The 27,730-nt window shown below is 57.6% G+C and overlaps 1 protein-coding gene across 2 annotated transcripts; it reads left to right on the forward strand.

Moving 5' to 3' along the window:
• The first annotated feature begins 119 nt into the window (after positions 1 to 119).
• Positions 120 to 15,668, forward strand: TAPBP (TAP binding protein). Of its 2 annotated transcripts, XM_074530075.1 has the most exons (8): positions 120 to 252; positions 2,030 to 2,215; positions 6,668 to 6,895; positions 8,916 to 9,178; positions 11,005 to 11,134; positions 12,217 to 12,615; positions 15,010 to 15,146; positions 15,322 to 15,335. In XM_074530075.1, exons 1-7 carry the CDS (start codon positions 225 to 227, stop codon positions 15,108 to 15,110), a joined length of 1,335 nt encoding a protein of 444 aa, XP_074386176.1. In that variant the 5' UTR covers positions 120 to 224; the 3' UTR covers positions 15,111 to 15,146; positions 15,322 to 15,335. The 2 variants fall into 2 exon arrangements, with proteins under 2 accessions (XP_074386176.1, XP_074386175.1); XM_074530074.1 differs by having other exon boundaries at positions 15,010 to 15,668.
• Positions 15,669 to 27,730: the final 12,062 nt, after the last annotated feature.

A 27,730-nucleotide genomic window follows, 5' to 3' on the forward strand; every position in this document is an offset into this window, starting at 1 on the left:
GGCGTGGCCAGAACCCCGTGGGCGTGGTCAGCGCCCCTGAGGGGGGAATTTGGGGCGATTCTTGAGGGTTTGTCCCCAAAATTTTGGGGTTCCTGAGGGGAATTTTGGGGTTCGGAGCGCGGCCGGAGCCCCTGCGGGGAATTTTGGGGCTGTTTTGGGGGATTTTGGGTTTTTTGGGCGGGTTTTTGGGGCAGTGGGCGTGGCCTGAAGCGAAAGCGAAAGCGATGGCGGGAGCGCGGCTGCTGCTGGCGGGTGAGGAGCGGCCCAAAAACCCCAAAATTGGGACCCCAAAATTTCCCCCAAACCCCAAATTCCAGCGGATCCCAACCCCGGAACCCTCCCCGACCCCCAAAATCCTGGGAAATCCCCCCAAAAACATCCCGGAAACCCCAAAAATCGGAACGCCCCAAAAATCCGGGAAACCCCCAAAATCGGGACTCCCCACAACGCAGAAACTCCAAAAATCGGGACATGACCCCAAATTCCCACCCAAAATTTTGGTTTCCCCCCCTAAAACCGCCCCAAATTCTCCCCCGGCACCCCCAAATCTTTCCAAGACTCCCCCAAATCGCCAAATCCTGTCCAAGGACCCCCCAAATCCCCCCCAGGACCCCCAAATATCCCCCAAAACCTCCCAAATCCCCCCATTAAAATGTCCCTAAACCCCCCAGGGGCCCCCCAAAATCACACCAAATAACCCCAAATCCCCCAAAATCACCCCAAAATCCCCCCCAGGACCCCCTAAAATCCCCCAAAGCCCCCCCCCAGGACCGCCCCAAGTCCCGTCAGGACCCCCCAAATACCCCAAAATCTCCCCAAACCCCCCCAAATCCCACCCACATCACCCCAAATCTCCCAAAATCTCCTCAGGACCCCCCAAAATCTCCCCAAAACCTCCCCAGGACCTTCCAAAATCCCTCCAAATCCCCCCAAAACCTCCCCAGGACCACCCAACCCCCCCCAAATCCCCCCAAACACCCCCCAGATCCCCCCAAAATCTCCCCAAAACCCCCAGGACCCCCCAAATCCCCCCATTAAAATGTCCCTAAACCCCCCAGGATCCCCCAAAATCACCCCAAATAACCCCAAATCCCCCAAAATCACCCCAAAACCCCCTCAGGACCCCCCCAAGTCCCCTCAGGACCCCCCAAATACCCCAAAATCTCCCCAAATCCCCCTCACATCACCCCGAATCTCCCAAAATCCCCCCAGATCCCCCCAAAATCTCCCCAAAACCTCCCCAGGACCACCCAAACCCCCCCAAATCCCCCCAACCCCCCCCCAGATCCCCCCAAAATATCCCCAAAACCCCCAGGACCCCCCAAATCCCCCCCATTAAAATGTCCCTAAACCCCCCAGGGCCCCCCAAAATCACCCTAAATCCCCCAAATTCCCCCAAAACCTCTCCAGGACCCCCCTTAAAATGTCCCTAAACCCCCCAGGACCCCCCAAATTCCCCCAAAACCTTCCCAGGACCCCCCACAATCCCCCTAAAATCTCAAATCCCCAGGACTCCCCAAACTTTACCCCAAAATCCCCCCGGGACCCCCAAAATCTCCCCAAATCTCTCCCAAACCTCTCCAGGACCCCCCCCAAATCCCTCCAGGACCCCCCAAATTCCCCCTAAATCTCCCCAAATCTCCCCCAAACCTCTCCAGGACCCCCCCAAATCCCTCCAGGACCCCCCAAATTCCCCCTAAATCTCCCCAAATCTCCCCCAAACCCCTCCAAGACCCCCCAAAATTCCTCCAGGACCCCCCAAATTCCCCCTAAATCTCCCCAAATCTCCCCCAAACCCCTCCAAGACCCCCCAAAATTCCTCCAGGACCCCCCAAATTCCCCCTAAATCTCCCCAAATTCCCCCCCTAAAATTCCTCCAGGATCCCCCAAAATCCCCTCAGAACCCCCCCAAATCCCCCAAATCCCCCCAAAATCCCCTCAGGACCCCCCAAAATTCCTCCAGGACCCCCCAAAATCCCCTCAGGACCCCCCCAAACCCCCTGTTTTCTCTCCCCCCCTCTCCCCCCAGGTCTGTTCCAGATTTGGGGAGGGGTCGCGGTTTTTGGGGAGCCCCCCCCCGCCCTGCGCTGCCCCCTGCTGGACCGGCGCGGCGCCCCCGCCCCCCGCGGGGCCCTGCTCCGCTTCCTGGGAGACCCCGGGGCGCCCCCGCCCCCCGAAACCCCCCCGGACCCCCAGAACACCTTCGACGTCATCGGTGAGAGACCCCCGACCCAATTTTGGGGGGTTTTGGGGCGATTTCTGGGGGAGTTTTGGGGGCGATTTTTGGGGGGTTGAGGGGAATTCTGGGGAGATTTTGGGGGGTTTTGGGGGGTCCCGGGTCCTCCCCGCAACCCGAGACCCCCCCGGACCCCCAGAACACCTTTGACGTCATCGGTGAGAGACCCCCGACCCAATTCGGGGCGATTTTGGGGTGTTTTGGGGGCGATTTCTGGGGGAGTTTTGGGGGCGATTTTTGGGGGGTCTTGGGAGGGATTTGGGGGCATTTTTGGGGCAATTTTGGGGGTTCCGGTGCCTCCCCGCACCCCGAGACCCCCCGGGACCCCCAGAACACCTTCGACGTATCAGTGAGAGACCCCCGACCCAATTCGGGGGGATTTTGGGGTGATTTCTGGGGATTTCTGGGGGAGTTGGGGGCGATTTTGGGGGGTTTTGAGGGGAATTTTGGGGAGTTTTTTGGGGGGTTTTGTGGGCAATTTTGGGGGTGCCGGGTCCTCCCCGCACCCCGAGACCCACCGGGACCCCCAAAACACCTTCGACGTCATCGGTGAGAGACCCCCGACCCAATTCGGGGGCATTCTGGGGGGTTTAGGGGAGTTTTGGGGGGGATTTTTGGGGGGTTGAGGGGAATTTTGGGGAGATTTTGGGGAGTTTTGGGGGGTCCCGGGACCCCCCGCACCCCGAGACCCCCCCGGACCCCCAGAACACCTTCGACGTCATCGGTGAGAGACCCCCGACCCAATTTGGGGGGATTCTGGGGGGTTTAGGGGAGTTTTGGGGACGATTTTTGGGAGGTTTGAGGGGAATTTTGGGGAGTTTTTGGGGGGGGTTTGGGGGCAATTTTGGGGAGTCCCGGGGCCTCCCCGCACCCCGAGACCCACCGGGACCCCCAAAACACCTTCGACGTCATCAGTGAGAGACCCCCGACCCAATTGGGGGGATTTGGGGGAGTTTAGGGGGTTCGGGGGGGGGGGGGTTGAGAGGAATTTTGGGGAGTTTTTTGGGGGGTTTTGGGGGCAATTTTGGGGGGTCTTGGCAGGGATTTGGGGGCATTTTTGGGGGGTTTTGGGGGCAATTTTGGGGGGTCCCGGGGCCCCCCCGCACCCCGAGACCCCCCCGGACCCCCAGAACACCTTCGACGTCATCGGTGAGAGACCCCCGACCCAATTCGGGGGGATTTTGGGGCGATTTAGGAGGGTTTCTGGGGGGGATTTGAGGGCATATGTGAAGGTTTTGGGGGCAATTTTGGGGGGTCCCGGGGCACCCCCGCACCCCGAGACCCCCCCGGACCCCCAGAACACCTTCGATGTCATCGGTGAGAGACCCCCGCCCCAATTGGGGGGGTTTTGGGGCGATTTCTGGGGGAGTTTTGGGGGCGATTTTTGGGGGTTTGAGGGGAATTCAGGGGAGATTTGGGGGAGTTTTGGGGGGTCCCGGGGCCTCCCCGCACCCCGAGACCCCCCCGGGACCCCCAGAACACCTTCGACGTCATCGGTGAGAGACCCCCGCCCCAATTCGGGGGGGGGTTTGGGGGTTCTGGGTGGGGGGTTTTGAGGGGAATTTTGGGGAGTTTTTTGGGGGGTTTGGGGGTCGATTTTTGGGGGGTCCTGGGGGGGCTTTGGGGTAATTTTTGGGGGGTTGGGAGTGATTTTTGGGGGTGATTTTTGGAGGTTTTTAGGGCGATTTTGGGGGGATTTGGGGGGATTTTTGGGGGTAATTTTGGGGGGTTCTGGGGGCAATTTTTAGGTAATTTTGGGGGGATTTTTGGGGCACTTTCTGGGGGGTCCTGGACGGGATTTTGGGGCTGTTTTGGGGGAGAATTTTGAGAATGTTTGAGGAAGGTTTTGGGGGCTGTTTTGGGGGATTTTTGGGGCAGTTTTGGGGAGTGTTTGAGGGATTTTTGGGGTATTTTGGGGGGGTGTTGGGGGCAGTTTTGGGGTATTTTTGGGGGATTTCCTGGGGGGTGTTTGAGGCAGTTTTAGGGAGTTTTTTTGGGGGGTCCTGGGCGGGATTTTGAGGGTGTTTGGGGCTGTTTTTGGGGATTTTTGGGGGGGATTTTTGGGGCACTTTTGGGGGGGTCCTGGAGGGGATTTGGGGGTGTTTCGGGCACTTTTGGGGGATTTTTTGGAGCTGTTTGAGGGATTTTTTGGGGATATTTGGGGGGGTCCTGGGTGGGGTTTTGGGGGTGTTTGGGGCTGTTTTGAAGGGGAATTTTGAGAATGTTTGAGGAAGTTTTGGGGGCTGTTTTGGGGGGTTTTTTGGGGCGGTTTTGGGGTGTTTTTGGGAATTTCCTGTATCTCACCCCCTCCATCCCCCCCCAGACGCCCTGGGGGTCCTGCCGGATTTCTGGGGGTATTTGGGGTATTTTTGGGGCAGTTTTGGGGTATTTTTGGGGGAGTTCCTGTATCTCACCCCCTCCATTCCACTCCCCCCAGACGCCCTGGGGGTCCTGCAGGATTTCTGGGGGGTATTTGGGGCAGTTTTGGGGGATTTTTGGGATATTTTTGGGGGGATTTTGGGGTATTTTTGGGGGGTGTTTGGGGCAGTTTTGGGTGGTCCTGGGGAGGAATTTTCAGGGGATTTGGAGGGTGTTTGGGGGGATTTTTTGGGTCTGTTTTGGTGAATTTTTTGGAGCTGTTTTGAGGGAGGTCCTGGGGGGTATTTTGGGGGTGTTTGTGACAGTTTTTGGCGATTTTTTGGGGCAGTTTTGGGGGATTTTGGGGCAGTTTTGGGGGATTTTGGGGCAGGTTTGGGGGTATTTTTGGGGAGTCCCTGTATCTCACCCCCTCTCCGTTTCTCCCCTTTCCCACCCCCAGACGCCCTGGGGGTCCTGCAGGGTTTCTGGGGGATATTTGGGGCGGTTTTGGGGTATTTTTGGGAATTTCCTGTATCTCACCCCATCCATCCCCCCCAGACGCCCTGGGGGTCCTGCCGGGTTTCTGAGGGGTGTTTGGGTCTGTTTTGGAGGGAAATTTTGAGAATGTTTGAGGAAGTTTTGGGGGATTTTTGGGGCGGTTTTGGGGTATTTTTGGGGGATTTCCTGGGGGGTGTTTGGGGGATTTTTTGGGGCAGTTTTGGGGTATTTTTGCGGGGTATTTTTGGGGCGGTTTTGGGGTATTTTTGGGGAGTCCCTGTATCTCACCCCCTCCCTTTCCCCCCCACCAGACACTCTGGGGGTGCTGCAGGGTTTCTGGGGGGTATTTGGGGCAATTTTGGGGGATTTTTGGGGGGGATTTTGGGGTATTTTTGGGGGGTGTTTGGGGCAGTTTTAGGGGATTTTTGAGGAGATTTTTGGGGGGTGTTTGGGGCAGTTTTGGGGGCAGTTTTGGTGGGTTTTTGGGGGGTCCTGGGCGGGATTTTGAGGGTGTTTGGGGCTGTTTTGGGGGATTTTTTGGAGCAGTTTTGGGGTATTTTTGGTGTATTTTTGGGAATTTCCTGTATCTCACCCCCTTCCTTTCCCCCCCCAGACGCTCTGAGGGTCCTGCAGGGTTTCTGGGGGGTGTTTGGGGCAGTTTTGGGGTATTTTTGGGGCGGTTTTGGGGTATTTTTTGGGAATTTCCTGTATCTCACCCCCTCCATTCCCCCCCCCAGACGCCCTGGGGGTCCTGCCAGGTTTCTGGGGGGTATTTAGGGCAGTTTTGGGGTATTTTTGGGGTTTTTTTGGGGAATTTCCTGTATCTCACCCCCTCCATTCCCCCCCAGACGCTCTGGGGGTGCTGCAGGATTTCTGGGGGGTGTTTGGGGCAGTTTTGGGGTATTTTTGGGGTATTTTTGGGAATTTCCTGTATCTCACCCCCTCCATTCCCCCCAGACACTCTGGGGGTGCTGCAGGATTTCTGGAGGGTGTTTGGGGCAGTTTTGGGGGATTTTTGGGATATTTTTTGGGGGGATTTTGGGGTATTTTGGGGGGTGTTTGGGGGGTATTTTTGGGAGGGATTTTTGGGGGGGATTTTGGGTTATTTTTGGGTTTTTTTGGGGGGAGTTCCTGTATCTCACCCCGTCCATTCCACCCCAGACGCTCTGGGAGTCCTGCAGGATTTTTGGGTGGTTTTTGGGATATTTTTGGGGCGGTTTTGGGTTATTTTTTGGGGAGTCCCTGTATCTCACCCCCTCCCCTTCCCCCCCACCAGATGCTCTGGGGGTCCTGCAGGATTTCTGGGGGGTGTTTGGGGCAGTTTTGGGGTTTTTTTGGAAATTTCCTGTATCTCACCCCCTCCATTCCCCCCCAGACGCTCTGGGGGTGCTGACGGATTTCTGGGGGGATTTGGGGACAGTTTTGGGGGATTTTGGGGGGGGATTTTTGGGTATTTTTGGGGGGTGTTTGGGGCAATTTTGGGGGATTTTTGGGGCGATTTTGGGGTATTTTTGTGTGGTTTTTGGGTTATTTTTGGGAATTTCCTGTATCTCACCCCCTCCATCCCCCCCCCAGACCCCCTGGGGGTCCTGCCGGATTTTTGGGGTCCCTCGCGGGCGCCCCCCCGGTGCGAGCTGAGCCCCACGGAGCCGCTGCTGCCGCCGCCCCCGGGGCCGTCCCCGCGCTGCCACCCCGGGCTGGGGACGCGCTGGTGGCTGCTGGCCCTGGGGACACCGCGCAGGGAGGGGACGGTGCTGCTGCACCAGGTGACAGCGGCGCAGGGGGACACGGCCAGGGTCAACGGTGAGAGGGGGACATGTGGGACTTTGTCACCTGTGTGTCACCTGTGTGTCACCTGTGTCATTGTCATTGTCACCTGTGTGTGTCACTGTCACCTGTGTCATTGTTACCTGTGTGTTACTGTCACCTGTGTTGTGTTCACCTGTGTGTCATTGTCATGTGTGTGACATTGTCACCTGTGTCATTGTCACCTGTGTGCCATTGTCACCTGTGTGTCATTGTGTCATTGTCACCCCTGTGTCATTGTCACCTGTGTGTGTCACGTGTGTGTCATTGTCATGTGTGTGTCATTGTCACCTGTGTGTGTCATTGTCACCTGGGGACACCGCACAGGGAGGGGACGGTGCTGCTGCACCAGGTGACAGCGGCGCAGGGGGACACGGCCAGGGTCAACGGTGAGAGGGGGACACCAGGGCATTGTCACCTGTGTGTCATCTGTGTGTCGCCTGTGTCATTGTCACCTGTATGTCATTGTCACCTGTGTGTGTCATTATCACCGGTGTCTGTCATTGTCACCTGTGTCATTGTCACCTGTGTGCCATTGTCACCTGTGCGTCATTGTCACCTGGGGACACCGCACAGGGAGGGGACGGTGCTGCTGCACGAGGTGACAGCGGTGGGGGACACGGCCAGGGTCAACGGTGAGAGGGGGGGGACACCTGGGGCATTGTCACCTGTGTGTCACCTGTGTCATTGTCACCTGTGTGTGTCACCTGTGTGTCATTTTGTCATTGTCACCTGTGTCATTGTCACCTGCATGTCATTGTCATGTGTGTCATTGTCACCTGTGTGTTACCTGTATGTCATTGTCACCTGTGTGTGTCATTGTCACCTGGGGACACCGCACAGGGAGGGGACGGTGCTGCTGCACCAGGTGACAGCGGGGGGGGACACGGCCAGGGTCAACGGTGAGAGGGGGGACACGTGGGGCATTGTCACCTGTGTGTCACCTGTGTGTCGTTTTGTCGTTGTCACCTGTGTCATTGTCAGCTGTGTCATTGTCAGCTGTGTGTGTCATTGTCTCTGGTGTGTCATTGTCATTGTCACGTGTGTGTCGCCTGTGTGTCGCCTGTGTCATTGTCACCTCTGTCACCTGTGGCACCTGTGTGCATCATTGTGTCATTGTCACCTGTGTGTCATTGTCCCCTGTGTGTTTTTGTCACCTGTGTCACTGTCACTGGTGTGTGTCACTGTCACCGGTGTTTCATTGTCACCTGTGTGCTATTGTCACCGGTATCACTGTCACCTGTGCGTCATTGCCACCTCTGTCATTGTCACTAGTGTGTGCCATTGTCACCAGTGTGTCATTGTCACCTGTGTGTCACCTGTGTCACTGTAGCCTGTGTGTCTCATTGCCACTGGTGTGTGTCATTGTCACTGGTGTGTCATTGTCATTGTCACCTGTGTGTCACCTGTGTGTCACCTGTGTGTCACCTGTTTGTCATTTTGTCATTGTCACCTGTGTCATTGTCACCTGTGTGTCACCTGTGTCACTGTAGCCTGTGTGTGTCATTGCCACTGGTGTGTGTCATTGTCATTGTCACCTGTGTGTCACCTGTGTGTCACCTGTGTCACTGCCACTTGTGTGTCATTGTCACACATGTGTTATTGTCACCTGTATGTCACCTGTGCCTCATTGTCACCTGTGTGTCACTGTCCACCTGTGCCACCTGTGTGTGTCACCGGTGTGTCATTGTCACCTGTGTGTCGTCACCTATGTGTCATTGTCACTGGTGTGTGTCATTGTCACCAGTGTGTGTCACTGTCACCTGTGTGCCATTGTCACTTGTGTGTCACTGTCACCTGTATGTGTCATTGTCACCTGTGTGCCATTGTCACCTGTGTGTCATTATCACCTGTGTTATTGTCACCTGTGTCATTATCATTGGTGTGTCATTGTCACCTGTGTGTGTCATTATCACCTATGTGTCACTGTCACCGGTGTGCCACTGTCACCTGTGTATGTCACTGTCACCGGTGTGCCACTGTCACCAGTGTCACCCGCGTGTCCCTGTCCCCGCAGCCTCCCTGGCCATCTCCACGCTGACCCCGACCCTGCGGGGGCTCCTGGGGACCCCCCAGACCCTGCACTGCTCCTTCACCCCCCCCACCCCGGGCGTCCCCTTCACCCTGGAGTGGCTGCGGCACCGCGACGGCGCCACCCGGCGCCTGCTGGCCTTCGACTCGGCCGCCAACCGCGTCACCGAGGCGGCGCCGGGGGTGCTGCTGCTGCTGGGGGGGCACGGGGACACCGCCGGGACAGCCCCAGGGACAGCGGGGACACAGGTGAGGGGACACAGGGGAGGGGACACAGGTGAGGGGACACAGGGGAGGGGCGGCGGTTCTGTGTGGGGACACCGGGAGGTGCCGTTGGTTCTCCCAGCTGCTAGGGGGCGCTGTGGGTGTGGAACAGCCGGTTCCCAGTTCCTCCCAGTCCATTCCAGTCCATTCCCAATCCCCTCCCAGTCCATTCCCAGTCCCTCCCAGTCCATTCCGAATCCCTGGCTGCCAACCGCGTCACCGAGGCGGCGCCGGGGGTGCTGCTGCTGCTGGGGGGGCACGGGGACACCGCCGGGACACCCCCGGGGACAGCGGGGACACAGGGGAGGGGACACAGGGGAGGGGCGGCGGTTCCAAGTGGGGACAGTGGGAGGTGCTGTTGGTCCTCCTGGCCGCTAGGGAGCGTCAATACAAATGGACAGCTTTGGTCCTCCCAGCCACCAGGGGGCGCCAGTACAAGTGGATGTGCTCAGTCCTCCCGGCCGCTAGGGGGCGCTGTGGGTATGGAACAGCTGGTTCCCAGTTCCTCCCAGTTCATTCCCAGTCTATTCCCAGTCACTCCCTGTCTATCGCAGTCCATTCCCAGTTCCCTCCCAGTCCATCCCAGCCGCTTCCAGTTCCTCCCAGTCCATTCCAGTCCCCAGAACCCTGCTGCAGTTCCACGTGGGGACACTGGGAGGCGCAGCTGAGGGAGGAGGTTGGGTCCTCCAGGCCTCTAGGGGGCACTGTGGGTACAGAGCAGTCGGTTCCCAGTCCCTCCCAGTCCATTCCAGTCTATTCCCAATCCCCTCCCAGTCCCTCCCAGTCCACAGAACCTGGCTGTGGTTCCATGTGGGGACACCGGGAGGCACCGTTGGTCCTCTTGGCCTCTAGGGGGCGTCAGTACAACTGCATAGGCTCGGTCCTCCCAGCCACTAGGGGGCGCTGTGGCGCTGTGGGTATGGACCCCCTGGTTCCCAGTTCCTCCCAGTTCATTCCCAGTCTATCACAGTCCATTCCCAGTTCCCTCCCAGTCCATCCCAGTCGCTTCCAGTTCCTCCCAGTCCATTCCAGTCCCCAGAACCCGGCTGCGGTTCCATGTGAGGACACCGGGAGGTGCTGTTGGTCCTCCCAGCCGCTAGGGGGAGCCAGTAAGGGTGGACAGGCTCGGTCCTCCCGGCCACTAGGGAGCACTGTGGGTACAGAGCAGTCGGTTCCCAGTCCCTCCCAGTCCATGCCCAGTCCCTCCCAGTTGCCAGAACCCGGCTGCGGTTCCATGTGGGGACACCGGGAGGCGCTGTTGGTCCTCCTGGCCGCTAGGGGGCGTCAGTACAACTGGATAGGCTCGGTCCTCCCAGCCACTAGGGGGCGCTGTGGGTATGGAACATCCGGTTCCCAGGCCCTCCCAGTGGCTCCCAGTGACTCCCAGTCCCTGGAACCCGGCTGCAGTTCCGTGTGGGGACACTGGGAGGCGCCACTGAAGGAGGGGGGTTGGGTCCTCCAGGCCTCTAGGGGGCACTGTGGGTACAGAGCAGTCGGTTCCCAGTCCCTCCCAGTCCATTCCAGTCTATTCCCAATCCCCTCCCAGCCCCTCCCAGCCCACAGAACCTGGCTGTGGTTCCATGTGGGGACACCGGGAGGCGCCGTTGGTCCTCTTGGCCTCTAGGGGGCGTCAGTACAACTGGATAGGCTCAGTCCTCCTGGCTGCTAGGGGGTGCTGTGGCGCTGTGGGTATGGAACCCCTGGTTCCCAGTTCCTCCCAGTCCATGCCTGTTTATCCCAGTCATTCCCAGTCCCCTCCCAATTATTCCCAGTCCCCCCAGTCCATCCCAGTCCCTCTCTGTTCCTCCCAGCCGCCAGGGGGCGCTGTTCAGGTCTCTCTGCAGCTGCCGCCGCTCTCCGTGTCCGATGACGGCTCCTTCGTCTGCTCTGTGGCCACGCCCCTCGGGCAGCTGCAGCAGGTGCTGCGCATGAACGTGATTGGTCAGTGCCGGCAGGGGTGGGCGGGGCTTGGGCGGGGCTCCCTGTATGTCCCCGTGCCCCTCTCTGTGCCCAGTCCCTCCCAGTTCCTCCCAGGATATCCCAGTGCTCCCAGTACCTCGAGCTGCTGGTTGAACTGGGCCTTGAGCTTCAAGTAGGGCCAGCTCCCAGTGCTCCCAGTCCCTCCCAGTTCATTCCCAGCCCCTCCCAGTCCCTCCCAATTCCCTCCCAGTCCATCCCAGTCCCTCCCAGTGTCCCTAACTGGGTGTCCCCATGTCCCCAGCCCTTCCCAGTCCCTCCCAATTCCCTCCCAGTCCCTCCCAGTGTCCCTAACTGGGTGTCCCTGGTCCTCTCCTTGCTGTCCCCAGGTGTCCCAGCCCAGCTCCCAGTCCCTCCCAGTTCTCTCCTTGTCCATCCCAGTCCCTCCCAGTGTCCCTAACTGAGTGTCCCCATGTCCCCAGTCCCTCCCAATCCCCTCCCAGTCCATTCCCAGTCTCTCCCAGTGTCCCTGACTGGATGTCCCTTGTCCCCTCCCTGTTGTGCCCAGGTGTCCCAGCCCCTCCCAGTCCCTCCCAGTCCCTCTCAGTCCCTCCCAGTCCATTCCCCGTCCATTCCCAGTCCATCCCAGTCTCTCCCAGTCCCTCCCAGTGTCCCTAACTGGGTGTCCCCGTGTCCCCAGCCCCTCCCCAGGTGTCCCTGGTCCCCTCTGTGCTGTCCCCAGGTGTCCCAGCCCAGCTCCCAGTCCCTCCCAGTCCCTCCCAGTCCATTCCCAGTCCCTCCCAGTGTCCCTAACTGTCTGTCTGTCTGTCCCCAGCCCTTCCCACTGTCCCTAACTGTCTGTCCCCAGTCCCTCCCAGTGTCTGTAACTGTCTGTCCGTCTGTCCCCAGTCCCTCCCAGTGTCCCTAACTGTCTGTCCGTCTGTCCCCAGCCCCTCCCCAGGTGTCCCTGGTCCCCTCCGTGCTGTCCCCAGGTGTCCCTGCCCAGCTCCCAGTCCATTCCCAGTCCCTCCCAGTGTCCCTAACTGTCCGTCTGTCTGTCCCCAGTCCCTCCCAGTGTCCCTAACTGTCCGTCCCTCTGTCCCCAGCCCCTCCCCAGGTGTCCCTGGTCCCCTCCGTGCTGTCCCCGGGTGTCCCAGCCCGGCTCCGCTGTGACGCCGTTGGGTTTTTCCCTCTGGACGTTGGGATCCGCTGGGAGCGCCAGGCCCGGGGGGACCCGCGGCCACGCCCGGTGACACCCGAGGGTGCCACCGCCACCACCGCCCCTGGGGACAGTGCCAGCAGCCCTGGGGACAGTGCCAGCGCCACCCTTGGGGACAGCGGCGCGGGGCTGAGCTGGAGCTCGGGGCACCGGCGCGCGGCCGACGGCACCTTCAGCCGGAGCGCGGGGCTGAGCGTGGCCAAGGGGACAGCGGGGGACACCTACAGCTGCCTGGTGACACACGTGGCCTGGGACGTGCCACTCAGGGTCACCGTACACGTGGCAGGTGAGGGGACACACCTGGGGACACTGGGGACACCTACAGCTGCCTGGTGACACACGTGGCCTGGGACGTGCCACTGAGGGTCACTGTGAAGGTGGCAGGTGAGGGGACACACCTGGGGACATTGGGGACAGGTACAGGTGCCTGGTGACACACGTGGCATGGGATGTGCCACTCAGGGTCACCATGCAGGTGGCAGGTGAGGGAAAAGGGTTTGGGGACATTGGGGACATACCTGGGATGGGGTTTGGGGACATCAGGGACAAGGTTAGGCACAGCAGGGGACAGCTCCAGCTGCCTGGTGACACACGTGGCGTGGGACATGCCACTCAGGGTCACCGTGCAGGTGGCAGGTGAGGGGACACCTGGGATGGGGTTTGGGGACATTGGGGAGAGGGTTTGGGGACATTGGGGACACCTGGGGACACACCTGGGATGGGGTTTGGGGACAGCTCCAGCTGCCTGGTGACACACGTGGCCTGGGACACACCACTGAGGGTCACTGTGCACATGGCAGGTGAGGGGACAGGGTTTGGGGACATTGGGGACAGGGTTTGGGACACTGGGGACACCTGGGGACACACCTGGGATGGGGTTTGGGGACATTGGGGACAGGGTTTGGGACACTGGGGACACCTGGGGACACACCTGGGATGGGGTTTGGGGACACTGGGGACAGCTCCAGCTGCCTGGTGACACACGTGGCCTGGGACGCGCCACTGAGGGTCACCGTGCACATGGCAGGTGAGGGGACACCTGGGGACACACCTGGGGACATCAGGGACAGGGTTTGGGGGCACCTGAGGACACCAGGATTGGAGCTGGGGACACCTGGGGACGTTGAGGATGAGCTTGGGGACACCTGGGATGGGCTTTGGGACATCAGGAGCAAGGCTGGGGACACCTGGGGACATTGGGGATGGGGTTTGGGTCATTTGTGATGGAGTTGGGGACATCAGGGACAGGGTTTGGGGACACCAGGGACACCAGGATTGGAGATGGGGACACCTGGGGACACACCTGGGATGGGGTTTGGGTCATTGGGGACAGGATTTGGGGACATCAGGGACGGCTCCAGCTGCCTGGTGACACACACGTGGCATAGGATGTGCCACTCAGGGTCACCGTGCAGGTGGCAGGCGAGGGGACATCTGGGGACACCAAGGACAGGGTTTGAGGACATCTGGGGACATTGGGAATGGGATCTGGGGACACCTGGGGACATTGGGAATGAGATCTGGGGACACCTGGGGACATTTGGGAGAGCGTTGGGGACACTTGGGATGGAGTTGGGGACACAGGAGCAGTGTTGGGGACACCAGGAACAGGGTTGAGGACACCTGGGGACACTGAGGATGGGCTTGAGGACATCAGGAGCAAGGCTGGGGACATTGGGGACATCCGGGATGGGGTTTGGGGACATTGGGGACACCTGGGACAGGGTTTGGAGGGTCTTGGGACACCAGGATTGGAGTTGGGGACACCTGGGGACATCAGGGACAGGGTTTGGGTCACTGGGGACATCAGGGACAGGGTTTGGGGACATTGGGGACACCTGGGACAGGGTTTGGAGGATCTTGAGATACCAGGATTGGAGTTGGGGACATTGGGGACAGAGTTTGGGGACATCAAGGATGGGATTTGAGTCACTGGGGACACACCTGGGATGGGGTTTGGGGACACTGGGGACAGCTCCAGCTGCCTGGTGACACATGTGACCTGGGACACACCACTGAGGGTCACCATGCAGGTGGCAGGTAAGGGGACACCTGGGGACATCAGGGACAAAGTTAAGGACATCAGGGACAGGGTTTGGAGGGCCTTGGGACACCAGGATTGGACTTGGGGACATTGGGGACATCAGGAGCAGGGCTGGGGACAGCTGGGGACATCAGGGACAGGGTTGGGGACACCTGGGGACATTGAGGATGGAGCTGGGGACACCTGGGATGGAGCTGGGGACATCAGGGTCAAAGCTGGGGACATTGGGGACACCAGGAGCAGGGTTTGGAGGGTCTTGGGACACCAGGATTGGAGGTGGGGACATCAAGGACAGGGTTGGGGACATCAGGGGTGGGTTTGGGGACATCTGGAGTGGGGTTAGGGACATGTGGGATGGAATTGGGGACATTGGGGACAAGGCTAGGGACATGAGGGACAGGGTTGGGGACATCAGGAATGGGGCTGGGGACATGTGGGACAGAATTGGAGACATTGGGGACAAGGCTAGGGACATGAGGGACAGGGTTGGGGACATCAGGGACAGGGTTGGTGACACAGGGACAGGGCTGGGGACATCAGGACAGGGTTGGTGCCACCAGGACAGGTTGGTGACACCAGGTTGGGCTCGGTGCCACCCGGGGGTGTCACTGACTTGTCCCCACTGTCCCCCTGCAGGTGACACCGGGCCCAGCGTGGAGGACATGGCGGGGATGGCCCTGGTGGCCTTTGTCATCGGGGGGCTCTGCCAGCGCCTGTGGCCCTCGGCGGGGAGGTGACACCCATGGCACCGATGTCACCAAATGTCCCCAAATGTCAACAAATGTCCCCAAATGTCCCCTTCATCTCTATATCCCTGTGTCCCCAATGTCCGCAATGTCTTAAACGTCCCCAAAATGTCCCCAATGTCCAAAATGTCCCCAAACCCCCAAATGTCCCCAAACCTTCCCAATGTCACCAATCCCCCAAATGTCCCCAATGTCACCAAAGTCCAAAATGTCCCCAAATATACCCAATTCCCCAAATGTCCTCAGATGTCACCAAATGCCCCCAAAATCCCCAAAATGTCCGCAATCCCCCAAATATCCTAAATGTCCCCAATGTCACCAAAGTCCCCAAGTCTCCCCCAATGTCCCTAAATATCCCCAATGGCCTAAACGTCCCCAAGATGTCCTCAAATCCCCAAATGTCCCCAAACCTCCCCAATGTCCCCAAATGTCCCTGTATGTCCCAAATGTTCCCAAATGGCCTCAACGTCCCCATTGTCCCCAAATGTCCCCGTATGTCCCCAAATGTCTCCAAAATAAACGGGGGGTGACATCCCCCCCATAGCGATGTGTCCTGAGTGGGGCTGGAGTTTGGGATCCCGCTCGGGCCTTTCCGGCGCTTCCCGATCCCGCTCGGGTCTTTCCGGCGCTTCCCGATCCCGCTCGGGCCTTTCCGGCGCTTCCCGATCCCGCTCGGGCCTTTCCGGCGCTTCCCGATCGCACTCGGTCCTGCCCGGCCCCTCCCGATCCCGCTCGGGCCTTTCCGGCCTCTCCTGAGGCGATTTCGCCATTTTCTTGGCGCCGTTCCCGCCGCCCGTTCTGTGCCTGGACCGGAGCCAGTCCCGGGTTTCCTTCGCCACCAGAGCATCCCCAAGGTGTCACCAAGGTGTCCCCAGTGACCATGGAGCCCCAAGAGCTGTGACGGAGCCGAGGGGATGGGACAGAGGGGACACGTGGAAGGGAGAGGGGGCAGTGAGGTGCCAGAGGGGACAGGGGGTGGCAGCTGAGGGGACAGCAGAGGGGACAGGAGGTGGCAGAGGGGACAAGGGAGGGACAGACGGGCAGCAGAGCCCTGCAGGGAGGGGGACAAAGGGGCCACCTCAGGACAGCACAAGTGCCACCATGTCCCTGCCACCTTTGCTGTCCCCTGCCCAGCTGTCCCCAGCCCCTGGAGTGCCACCAGCTCCTCATGTCACCAAGAGCCCCTAAAGTGCCACCAGCCCCTCAAGTGCCACCAGGTCCTCGAGTGCCAACAGCTCCTTGTGTCACCAAGAGCCCCACAAGTGCCACCAGCTCCTCTTGTCACCAAGAGCCCCTCAAGTGCCACCAGCCCCTCAAGTGCCACCAGCTCCTCATGTCCCCAAGTGTCCCTAATGTCGTCTCCATGCTATAGTACTACATATATTTATAATAGTTGTATTACAGCTATAACACTAAATAGTTCTAGTTATAATAATTATGTTTTCGTTATATTACAGCTAAAATACTAAATATTCATATTAGTTATTGTTCTGGTTTGAAAGCCAAACCAGTGAGAGACTCCAAGTCAGAAGTACGGAAATTAATTAGGAAAAAGAAAAAAAAAAAAAAAAAGCAATAGCAGAAAATAAAAGCACTGACAGAGTCAGAATTCAGCCGGAAGCGGCCGCCGACGCCACCGCGGGGGAACCTCTGCCAGTACTTCTGCCTAGCGAGGCTTCTGATTTGTCCGCGCCGCGTTTGGTGCGTCTCGCCACAGGTCTCGCGAGAGCAGCAGGGCCGCCATCTTTGTAGTTCCACTCCTCAGAGCGCGCCGCGTTCCCTCCTATATCCAGCCGGCCAGGAACGGCGGAATCCGCCTGGAAATGGTGGGATGGAGCCTTAATCCCCTGGGCCTGAGCCTAAATTCCCTGGCATTCAACCAAATCGCCCAAATCCATCCAGTAAAGTCCCCCAGGAGCGCTCCCCAGGCTCAACCAGCGCAAACTGCCCGTCTCTGGCGTGAGGCTGCGCCGCCATCTTGGGTGAGGGCAGTTCCGCCCGCTCCTCAGAGCGCTCCGCGTTCCCTCATACATCCCGCCGGGAACGGCGGAATCCGCCTGAAGTGCCGGGACTGAGCCTAAACCCCCTGGTGCTGAGCCTAAATCCCCTGGGATTCAACCAAAGCGCCCAAATCCACCCGGCAGCGTCTCCCACGACCGCTCCCCGGGCTCAACCAGCGCAAACTGCCCGTCTCTGGCGTGAGGCTGCGCCGCCATCTTGGGTGAGGGCAGCTCCGCCCGCTCCTCGGAGCGCTCCGCGTTCCCTCATACATCCCGCCGGGAACGGCGGAATCCGCCTGAAGTGCCGGGACTGAGCCTAAAACCCCTGGGGATGGATCCTAAATCCCCTGGGATTCAACCAAAGCGCCCAAATCCACCCAGCAGCGTCTCCCAGGAGCGCTCCTTAGGCTCAAGCAGGGCAAAACACCCGTCTCTGGCGTGAGCCGACGCCGCCATCTAGTGTGAGGGCAGCTCCGCCCGCTCCTCAGAGCGCTCCGCGTTCCCTCATACATCCCGCCGGGAACGGCGGAATCCGCCTGAAGTGCCGGGACTGAGCCTAAACCCCCTGGTGCTGAGCCTAAATTCCCTGGCATTCAACCAAATCGCCCAAATCCATCCAGTAAAGTCCCCCAGGAGCGCTCCCCAGGCTCAACCAGCGCAAACTGCCCGGATCTGGGGTGAAGCCGCCCCGCCATCTTGGGTGAGGGCAGTTCCGCCCGCTCCTCAGAGCGCTCCGCGTTCCCGCATAAATCCCGCCGGGAACGGCGGAATCCGCCTGGAAATGCCGGGACTGAGCCTGAATCCCCTGGGGATGGATTCTAAATCTCCTGGGATTCAACCAAAGCGCCCAAATCCACCCGGCAGCGTCGCCCAGGACCGCTCCCCGGGCTCAACCAGCGCAAACTGCCAGTCTCTGGGGTGAGGCTGCGCCGCCGTCTTGTTGAGGGCAGTTCCGCCCGCTCCTCGGAGCGCTCCGCGTTCCCTCATAAATCCGGCCAGAAAGGGCGGAATCCGCCTGGAAATGCCGAGACTGAGCCTAAATCCCCTGGGGACGGATCCTAATTTCCCTGGGGTTGAGCCAAAGCGCCCAGATCCTGGAGCTTTTATGCATAAGGGCGGTACGGGGAAATAGCGGGCGCCCCGCTCCTTTCCCGCCCCTCATGAGGCGGCTCCGCCTTTTCTTGGCGCCGTCCCCGGGACCGGTTCTGGACCGGGACCGGCGGAATCCGCCAGGAAATTGCAGGACGGAGCCTAAATCCACTGGGGGTGGATCCTAAATCCCCTGGGATTGAGCCAAAGTGCCCAAATCTTGGAGCTTCCATGGAAAGGGCGGGCGCCCAGCCACTTTCCGACCCTTTCTGAGGCGGCTCCGCCATTTTCTGGCGACGTCCCCGGGGACCGATTCTGGGCCGGGACCGGCGGTCGTCCTGCGGCTTCTTCGCCACCGAAGCGTTGCCAAGGTGTCCCCAAGGTGTCACCAGTGACCATGGCGCCCAAAGAGGTGCGATGGGACGGGAAGGGGACCGGGGACTGGTGTGGGGTGGTGGAGGGGAGAGCAGAGGGGTGGCAGAGGCTACGGTGGAAGTGGCAGAGGGAACGAGGGAGGGACAGATGGGCAGCAGAGCCCTCCAGAGAGGGGCACAAAGGGGAACCCTCAGGGGTGGGGAGCCACCTCAGGACGCCACAAGTGCCACCAGATCCTTGACACCTTTGCTGTTGCCTCCCCAGCTGTCCCCGGCCCTGCTGCAGCCACAGGTCACCGTGGTGGCCACCCTGGGTGAGCTGCTGGACACCCTGCCCAGGCAGGAGGAGGAGACGCTGCTCGAGTCCCCAAAGCGCTTGCACAGGGACCTCAAGGAATTCACAAAGGAGCTGCGGGTCACCATGCACTGCACTGAGGACACCTGGAGGCACCACATTGTCACCGATGATGATGATGACCCTGTCACCTCCATGAGCCGGGCCCTGGTTGCCTACAGGAGCACCCCAGGGACCACCTGGAACCGTGTGGCAAGGGTGGCTAGCAAGTTGCAGGAGTTGGTGTCTATGCTTGTGAACAGCTGGGCCCAGCTGGCCAGGACGGCCACCAAGATCCACAGCACCTGCAGGGATTTGGTCACTGAGGCGGCCACCGCCCAGGCCAGGGAGCTGCAGGACGTGGCTGCCCGTGATGGGACAGCTCTGGAACGCAGGGTGGAACTGGGTCAGGCCCTGGGTGGGGAGGAGGGGGCCGAGGTGGTGGCCGGGCATGGAGCCCAGGTCAGGAGGGAGGCCATGGAGGCTGCCAGCGAGGCAACAAGGGCCACCATGGTGAGACAGCGGGTGGAGGCGGCCCTGGGGCTGCTGGAGCGCTTGGTGGACACGTGTGACGAAGCCACCGCGTTCCCCCGGGAGCTGCAGTGCCTGCTCAGGGACATCGAGTCCACCATGGAGGGCACAAAGAAGAAGTTCCCCAATGTCCCTGAGGACTTGGTGGCCAAGGTGGCCGTGGCCGAGCGGCTGTGGGAGGCCAACGCCCGCCTGGCCAAGGATCACCTGCTGGGGATAATTGACGACTTCCTTGACTTCTATAGCAAGGGTGGCCCTGCCAGGCCCAGTGCCCGTGAGGTGGCCCAGCGGTGCCAAAGAGCCATGGAGGACATCCCAAGGCTGCTTCGACCCCCAGAGCGTCCCCGAGGTTTCCCCGAGGTGTTCCCAGTGAGCATGGGCCTCAAAAAGGTGACATGGCGGAGGGGGAATATGGCAATGGGGGAAAGGGGAATATGGGGGGGGGAAGGGACAGAGGGGCTGGCAGGGGTGGCAGCAAGAGGCTGAGAGGATGAAAAAGGGACAGAGAGGACAAATGGCACCCCTTGAGGGCACAGCGAACACCACAGGAGGCCACAAGTGCCACCAGGTCCTTGACACCTCCCCTGTCCCCTCCACAGATGTCCCCGGCCCTGCTGCAGGCACAGGTCACCGTGGTGGCCATCCTGGACGAGCTGCTGGACACCCTGCCAACGCTGGAGGAGGAGGCGATGCTGCTCGAATCCCCAAAGAACCTGTACTGGGGCCTGCAGGAATTCACCATGGAGCTCTGGGCCACCCTGAACTGCATTGATGCCACCTGGCGGCGCCACGAAGTCATCAATGATGATGGTGACCCTGTCACCTCCCTGAGCCGGGCCCTGGCTGCCTACGGGAGCACCCCACAGACCACCCAGGACCGTGTGGCCATGGCAGCCAGCGAGTGGCAGGGGTCGGTGTCTGTGCTTGTGGACAGCTGGGCCCGGCTGACCACGAAGGCCACCGAGCTCCGTGACACCTGCAGGGTGGTGATCATTGAGGCGGCCACCGCCCGGGCCAGGGAGCTGCAGGACGAGGCTGCCCATGATGGGACAGCTCTGGAACGCAGGGTGGAGCTGGCTCAGGCCCTGGGCAGGGAGGAGGGGGGCAAGGTGGTGACCTGGACTGAATCCCAGGTGAAGAGAGAGCCCAGGGTGGCTGCCAGCGAGGCAACAAGGGCCACCATGGTGAGACAGCGGATGTGGCCGGCCGTGGGGATGCTGCAGTGCTTGGTGGCCGCGTGTGACGAAGCCACCGCGTTCCCCCGGGAGCTGCAGCGCCTGCTCTGGGACGCCAAGATCGCCCAGGAGGGAACAAAGAATAAGTCCCCCAATATACACAAGGATTTGGTGGCTGAGGCCAAACGCCTGTGGGAGGCCAACGCCAGCCTGGCCAAGGATCACCTGCTGGGGACAGTTGAGGATTTCCTCAACTACTATAGCAAGGGTGGCCATGCCAAGCCCAGTGCCCGTGAGGTGGCCAAGCGGTGCCAAAGAGCCATCGAGGACATTCCAAGGCTCTTTCAACACTCAGAGAATACCCAAGGTTTCCCCACGGTGTTCCCAGTGAGCATGGAGCTCCAAGAGGTGCGATGGAGGGGAGGGGGGGCAGGATAAGGTGTGGGAAAGGGGACAGGAGGGAGTGACAGGAAGGGAGGAGGTCGCACCAGGGGGTGGGGACAGTGAGGGATGGGGTGTACACGGAGGGGGGGGAGGACATGGGGAGTGGCAGAAGGGACAGCAGGAGGTGGGAGGGGCTATGAGGGGAGGGGCAGGGGGTGGCAGAGGGAACAAGAGGCTGACAAAGGGACGGAGGAGACAAATGGCACCCCTTGGGAGCAGGAGGCCACAAGTGCCACCACGTCCCTGACACCTCCCCTGTTCCCTCCCCAGCTGTCCCCGGCCATGCTGCAGCCACAGGTCACTGTGCTTGCCATCCTGGGCATGCTGCTGGCCACCCTGCCCACATGGGAGGAGGAGACACTGCTCGAGTCCCCAAAACGCCTGCACAGGGGCCTGAAGGAATTCACCAAGGAGCTCTGGCTCACCCTGCACTGCATTGATGACACCTGGAGGCGCCGCATTGTCACCGATGATGATGATGACCCTGTCACCTTCTTGAGCTGGGCCTTGGCTGCCTTCAGGAGCACCCCACGGACCACCCAGCACCATGTGACAATGGCAGCCAGGAAGTGGCAGGGGTCGGTGTCTGTGCTTGTGAACAGCTGGGCCCAGGTGGTCAGGACGGCCACCAAGCTCCACAGCACCTGCAGGGATTTGGTCACTGAGGCGGCCACCGCCCAGGCCAGGGAGCTGCAGGACGTGGCTGCCCGTGATGGGACAGCTCTGGAACGCAGGGTGGAACTGGGTCAGGCCCTGGGCTGGGAGGAGGGGGCCGAGGTGGTGGCCAGGACTGAATCTCCAGTGAGGGAAGAGGCCAGGGTGGCTGCCAGCGAGGCAACAAGGGCCACCATGGAGAGAGAGCGGCTGGAGGCGGCCCTGGGGCTGCTGCAGCGCTTGGTGGCTGCATGTGATGAAGCCACTGCACTCCCCCAAGAGCTGCAGTGCTTGGTGGCTGCGTGTGATGAAGCTGCCGCATTTCCCCAGGAGCTGCAGCGCCTGCTCAGGGACACTAAGACCGCCCTGGAGGGCACAAAGAAGAAGTTCCCCAATGTCCCCGAGGGCTTGGTGGCCAAGGTGGCCAGGGCTAAGCAGCTGTGGGAGGCCAACGCCCGCCTGGCCAAGGATCACCTGGTGGGGATAATTGACAACTTCCTCGACTTCTATAGCAAGGGTGGCCCTGCCAGGCCCAGTGCCCGTGAGGTGGCCGAGCGGTGCCAAAGAGCCACTGAGGACATCCCAAATCTGCTGCAGGGATGATGATGTCACTGCCGTTGCTATGAACAAAAATTCGGTTAGTATTTTTTTGTGAGAAAGAGTTACCGGGAGGCAGCCAGATCTCTGTCCCTGCCAGGGTTCTGCATGCTTTGTTATTGTAATCACGGGCATTGTAGCTTATCTCCTCTTTTGTATTAGTAAAAGCCCTGGCTGGGTGCGGTAAATTGCCCTTTCCCGAGGCTGCGCTCTCTTACAGCATAGGGAAGACACCTGAGAGGGTGGGGGTGGTTATGCAAAGTGACTCCAAAGTCCAGAATGCTTTGTGGGACCACGACTCGAAACCCACAGAGAAAACCACAAAAACAACGAGCCAAATAAGAATTGAGAGACTAAAATGATGTCTAGACATGAGGAGCTGAGTGCTGAGCCTGCAGAGATGCGGAGCTCCTCTCGCCCTGACCATGGAAGTCGTCCCTGGCAGTGAGACTGGGCCACCGAACGCCGAGAAATTACAATCTGACGGGGACCTCACGCCCTAAAGCTCCCACGAGGACTGGATCCCCCGGCTCTGCCCCCAGTGGACAGAGCTGCGCATATCCTCCTCCTCTGAGTCGCCCTGGGAGACGCGATGGGGACTGCAGCCCTGCCGAGCCGCCCAATCCTGAGCTGATCACTTTTAATAAAGGCATTAAAAAGGAGAAGAAGTCTCCTGGCCCTGTTTATTTCAGCGGACACATTCAGAAATGGGGTCGGTATATCCTAGAAAGAGATACAAGAAGAAGAGTCACCAGGACTCAGCAGGTTTGTCAGCAAGCTTGGGAAAGTAAGAAAAAAGTGAGCCATGGGTGGGCCAGACGGCCACAGCAAGACCGGTGAAAAATTAGGTGATCCAATCAGCATTCTAATTTAGATGCGTGAACAGCCAGGATTAACCAATCATGTATTAGATAGAGACACATGGACAGTAGAGATTTATTATCAATACAGTCTTTTTAGGGATAATAAATTTGGCTCACTGGATCATGTTGGTCATGGTGAGATGTCCCTGAACCTCCTCACCCTGCATTTCTGGTGGAGAATGCGGGCAGGCCCAATGTCACAGCACTAAAGGGACTAGAGGTCGGCAATTTGGCTGATGTGCAGAGATCAGAGCCAACCCTCGAGGAGCAGAGCAGCCGGTGCAAAGTATCCTCACTGCCCAGGGAGAGGGAAAGGTTACTGGAGCTCCAATCGTAGATGACTTGAATCTCACCCTGATCAAGGTGAGCGGCTGGGGAGGAGATGGGGTCTGAACAAGAAAGGGAAGGTGTTCAGAAACTCCTCCAACATATCCTCTCTAAGACAGAACAAAAGTGTGATGCTTCCAATTTGAAGGGACTATTGCACTGGGCTTGGGACCATAATCTCGTAGCAGGAGCACAGGTTGCTTTTGAGATTTCGACATGAGAAGCTGCGGGGTGGATGTTGTCGGACAGCATTGCATGTGGTGGGAGTGAGGCAAAAGAGGCGTCTAAATATTCCACTTTGTGGAAAATTATTATCATAGAGGTGTTGCAAGCCTCAAAGGCAGAGAGGAAAGCTGCTGCTGCGGCTTGTGCAGCCCTCGCCTCTGAGTCAGAACAGCCTCAGGCATTTCCAGTAACTTCAGTCCAGCAGCTGTTTTCTACCACCTTAGATATTCCCTCACGCAGCCCACAGCCCCTCAGCTCAGAATGGAGCATTGCCCCGACTGCTCCTCCAGCTCAGAGCGAGAAAGAGGAAGCTGCGGCCTCTTCGGGGGGGTTGGGGTGTCAGATAAAGGTCAGTTGTGCTCAGAGTGAAGAAATTGTACTAAACAGTAACTTAGAAACTGGAAGTGAAAAGGAGATGTTTTTACAATTAATGCTTCTATTGAAGAGGGTTTAAAATCTTCAGTGGACAACTTGCAAAAATTGGTAATTCGACAAAAGGATTCCGTTGTCCCCAAAAGAGACTATTCTTTTGAGAAAATGGACTTGCCAATGATAGTGGGTTCAGACAGACAACCAGGAAAGCGGTTACCACCCTCCCAGTTTGTCTCTGAGCCAGCATTGAAGCCAGTTAAAGGAAATCCTCCCTCTCATGCTGTAAAAAATGATTAATTAGAGTTGGAATGTGACCCTGACAGAGAAGCAGCTCAGAAAACAAAAATGGAAGGGAGTTATTACAGAAGCTGTTGTAGAAGGGACTTTTCTCGCAAATGATGGAGAGGCTTTTTCTGTAGTGACTAATGCTGCAAGTAGAGTGTGGGAACCTTTTGACTGGGAGATTTTAGAAAGGTCAAGAGTTGCAATTTCACAATTCAGCTGAAAATCCCAACTTGCACAGTCACTTCTGCACTATATTTTTACATCTAACACATTAATTCCGGCATTAATGTGCATACCCTGATAAGACTTACAATGACACCCCATGAGCAGGTGATGTTCCATAAAAGCCGGGAGGAAAAGTGTGCTCAGGAAGCAGCAAGACCTGGAGTGCAGGGTGATCCTCTGTGTGGTTTAACAGCACAACAGTTCCTTGGCAAAGGGCCCTGGGCTGCTGCCACTGCCCAGGCCAGGAGCATTGATCACGTCTGGCAGATGAGCCAACAACCAGCACATGATGCCATCCTTGCACTTCCAGATGGGTTACGCACTAAATCTTTTACACAGACCCACCAAGGAATGAATGAGGGCTTTGATAAATTTGTAGACAGATTGCATGAAGCTATCGATGATCATCCTGCTTTGGATACAGAGAGAAAGGTAAAATTGTTTAATACGTTTGTTTTTGACAATGCTAATGATAAAACTCGGGGGATTTTGGGAACATTAAGGAAGGGAGCTGATGTTATAGAAAAGCTGGAACTTATGGCTACAAATACAGAGAGACAAAAAGCAGCCCTTGCAGCTGCTGCTGTACAGGATGTGGTAAAACCACTGCTTTCTAAAATGCAAAAGAGAGCTGAAGGAAAAAACGTTAAGTGTTTTAGATGTGCTAAAATCAGACATGTTAGGAGTCAGTGTTGCTGTACAACTGTGAAAATGTTTTGTTCTATCTGCAAAAAAGATAACAACAATACTAAAGAATGATGGTTCCAGGGAAATGGGTCTGGGAGCGCCTTCTCTCCGGGCATCACAGAACAAGTACGGAGAGCTGCCTGGATAGCTCAGCCTCCCATGGAGGAGGAGGGCTTTGCTCACTCAGATCATCAACTCTGGAAGCGCCAGAGTGGACGTGGAAACTGCAGTGGACGTGACCATCACGGACTCTGCTGTGCACCTGATAGACACCAATGTAAAAGGACCCTTGGGGATGGGCTGAGTGCTTGTCTGTTAGGGAGACCATCTGCCTTTAAAAAGGGATTGGATGTAATTCCTGGGGTTATTGATGCAGACTATCAAGGGGTTGTTAAAATTATGGTTAGAACGTTTTTCCCTCCTGTATCTATTCCAAAAGGTTCACGAATTGCTCAGCTTGTTCCTTTTAAGTCTTGTGTCCCCTGTACAGACTACAAGGAACGGGGAACAGGAAGCTTTGGTTCCACAGGTAAACCAGGAGTATATTGGGCCATGGACATCACAAGAGGTAAACCAGACAAACAGGTAACCCTGACACATCCTAATGGTGATTCTATTACTGAGAAACTCATAATTGACACTGGAGCAGATGTAACCATCATTTCCAACACAATATGGCCAAAAAATTGGGCATTGGTTGATCCTGCTTTAGGCATTGCAGGTGTTGGAGGGACTCAGGCAACTCAGATGAGCAGGGAAGTAATTACTTTTACTTTCCCAGATGGAGTGAGTGTATCTACAAGGCCTTAGGTCATGCAGACTCCTGGTACTTTACTAGGTTTGCTTAGTAGGGATCTGTTAGGCCAGTTAAAAGCTCCCATTGTTCCACAGCCTTTTCAGCAGCGGCCAAAGGAGGGCAGACAATCCTCAGAATTAGCTGGACCACTGACACACCTGTGTGGATTGATGAGAGGCTGCTGTCAGAGGAAAAGCTGCGCATAATCCAACAATTAGTGCGAGAACAGCCTGAGGAAGGGCACACAAAGCCATCCACAAGCCCTTGGAACACCCCAATTTTTGCCATCTCGATAAAGAGTGGGAAATGGAGGTTGCTCCATGACTTAGGTGCTGTTAATGCAGTCATGCTAAGTGTGGGCGCCTTGCAACCTGGATTTCCATCTCCCACTATGATACCTGAGTCATGGAATCTATTGATCACTGACCTCAAAGATTGTTTTTTCACCGTTCCCTTGCATCCACATGACACGAGTCATTTTGCCTTTTCTGTTCCATCTGTCAATAAGGCAGAACCCTACAAAAAGTATGAATGAGTTTGTTTGCCCCAAGACATGAAAAACTCCCCTATGATGTGTCAAATTTATGTCACTTGGGCATTAGAACCTGTTTGGCAGCAATTCCCTGAGCATATCATCTATCACTACATGGATGATATGTTAGTGGCTGGGAAACAATTAGACTCTGTAACTGTTCTAAAATCCATGCCAGTTTTGCCAGAAGAAAGAAGTTTTAAAATTGCTCCTGATAAGGTGCAATCTCCTGCTCCTTGGAAATATCTCGGGTGGCTGATTGATCATTCTGTAGTGAAACCACAGAAACTCACCATTACCACTGAGGTTAAAACTGTACATGATGTCCAGAAGTGAGTGGGGGATATTCAGTGGATTAGAAGAACTATTTGTGGGATAACTAACGAAGAACTTGAATGCTGGACCCTGGACAAAAAACAGCAGCAGGCCTTGGATGACATTGCCACAAAGGTTGCTACGTCACATGCACAACCTCTGATTGGGAATTTTCCATTTCAATTGATGATCATCAATCAGAGCAAGGAGGGTGACAATTATGCCAAGCATCCTTTCTCCTTGATTTGTCCATGGGTTAAACCTCGGGCTAATCCCTTAGTTATTTTGGAAAACATAATCCAAGTGAGGAATTGCCTGATGGCATTCAGGTCATGTTCAACAGTCCAGAAACAGGGGTGTGGGAAGGACCAGCTACAGTCAGATTAATAGGAAGAGGTTATGTGTGTTTACTTACAGATAAAGGCATTTGTTGGATTCCAGCCAAGTGTGTGAAGCCCTGTCTGAAACCATCGTCACCAACCCATGCTGTGCCCAGAGGTGGAGAATCGGCAAAAGCACCAATTCCAGACAGCCCTGAATCCAATTCTTCAGCACCTGGCAGCTGAACAACGGTGGGAATGTCTACCAACTTTGCTGGAGTATGCTGAGGGAGTACTGGCAGCTCCACATAGGCTTAATACACACGGGTTAGATATACACAGACTTCTTTTACCTTCACTTTCATCACGAGTTGTAAATCAGATAGAAAATGCTTGTTATCTGCATGGTTGTGCATGTAAGCCGTGGCTTAAGGTTCATTGTATAAACTATAACTTAAAAACTTGG

The sequence above is a fragment of the Zonotrichia albicollis genome, chromosome 31 (genome assembly GCF_047830755.1).
Source record: "Zonotrichia albicollis isolate bZonAlb1 chromosome 31, bZonAlb1.hap1, whole genome shotgun sequence".
Classification (NCBI taxonomy): domain Eukaryota; kingdom Metazoa; phylum Chordata; class Aves; order Passeriformes; family Passerellidae; genus Zonotrichia; species Zonotrichia albicollis.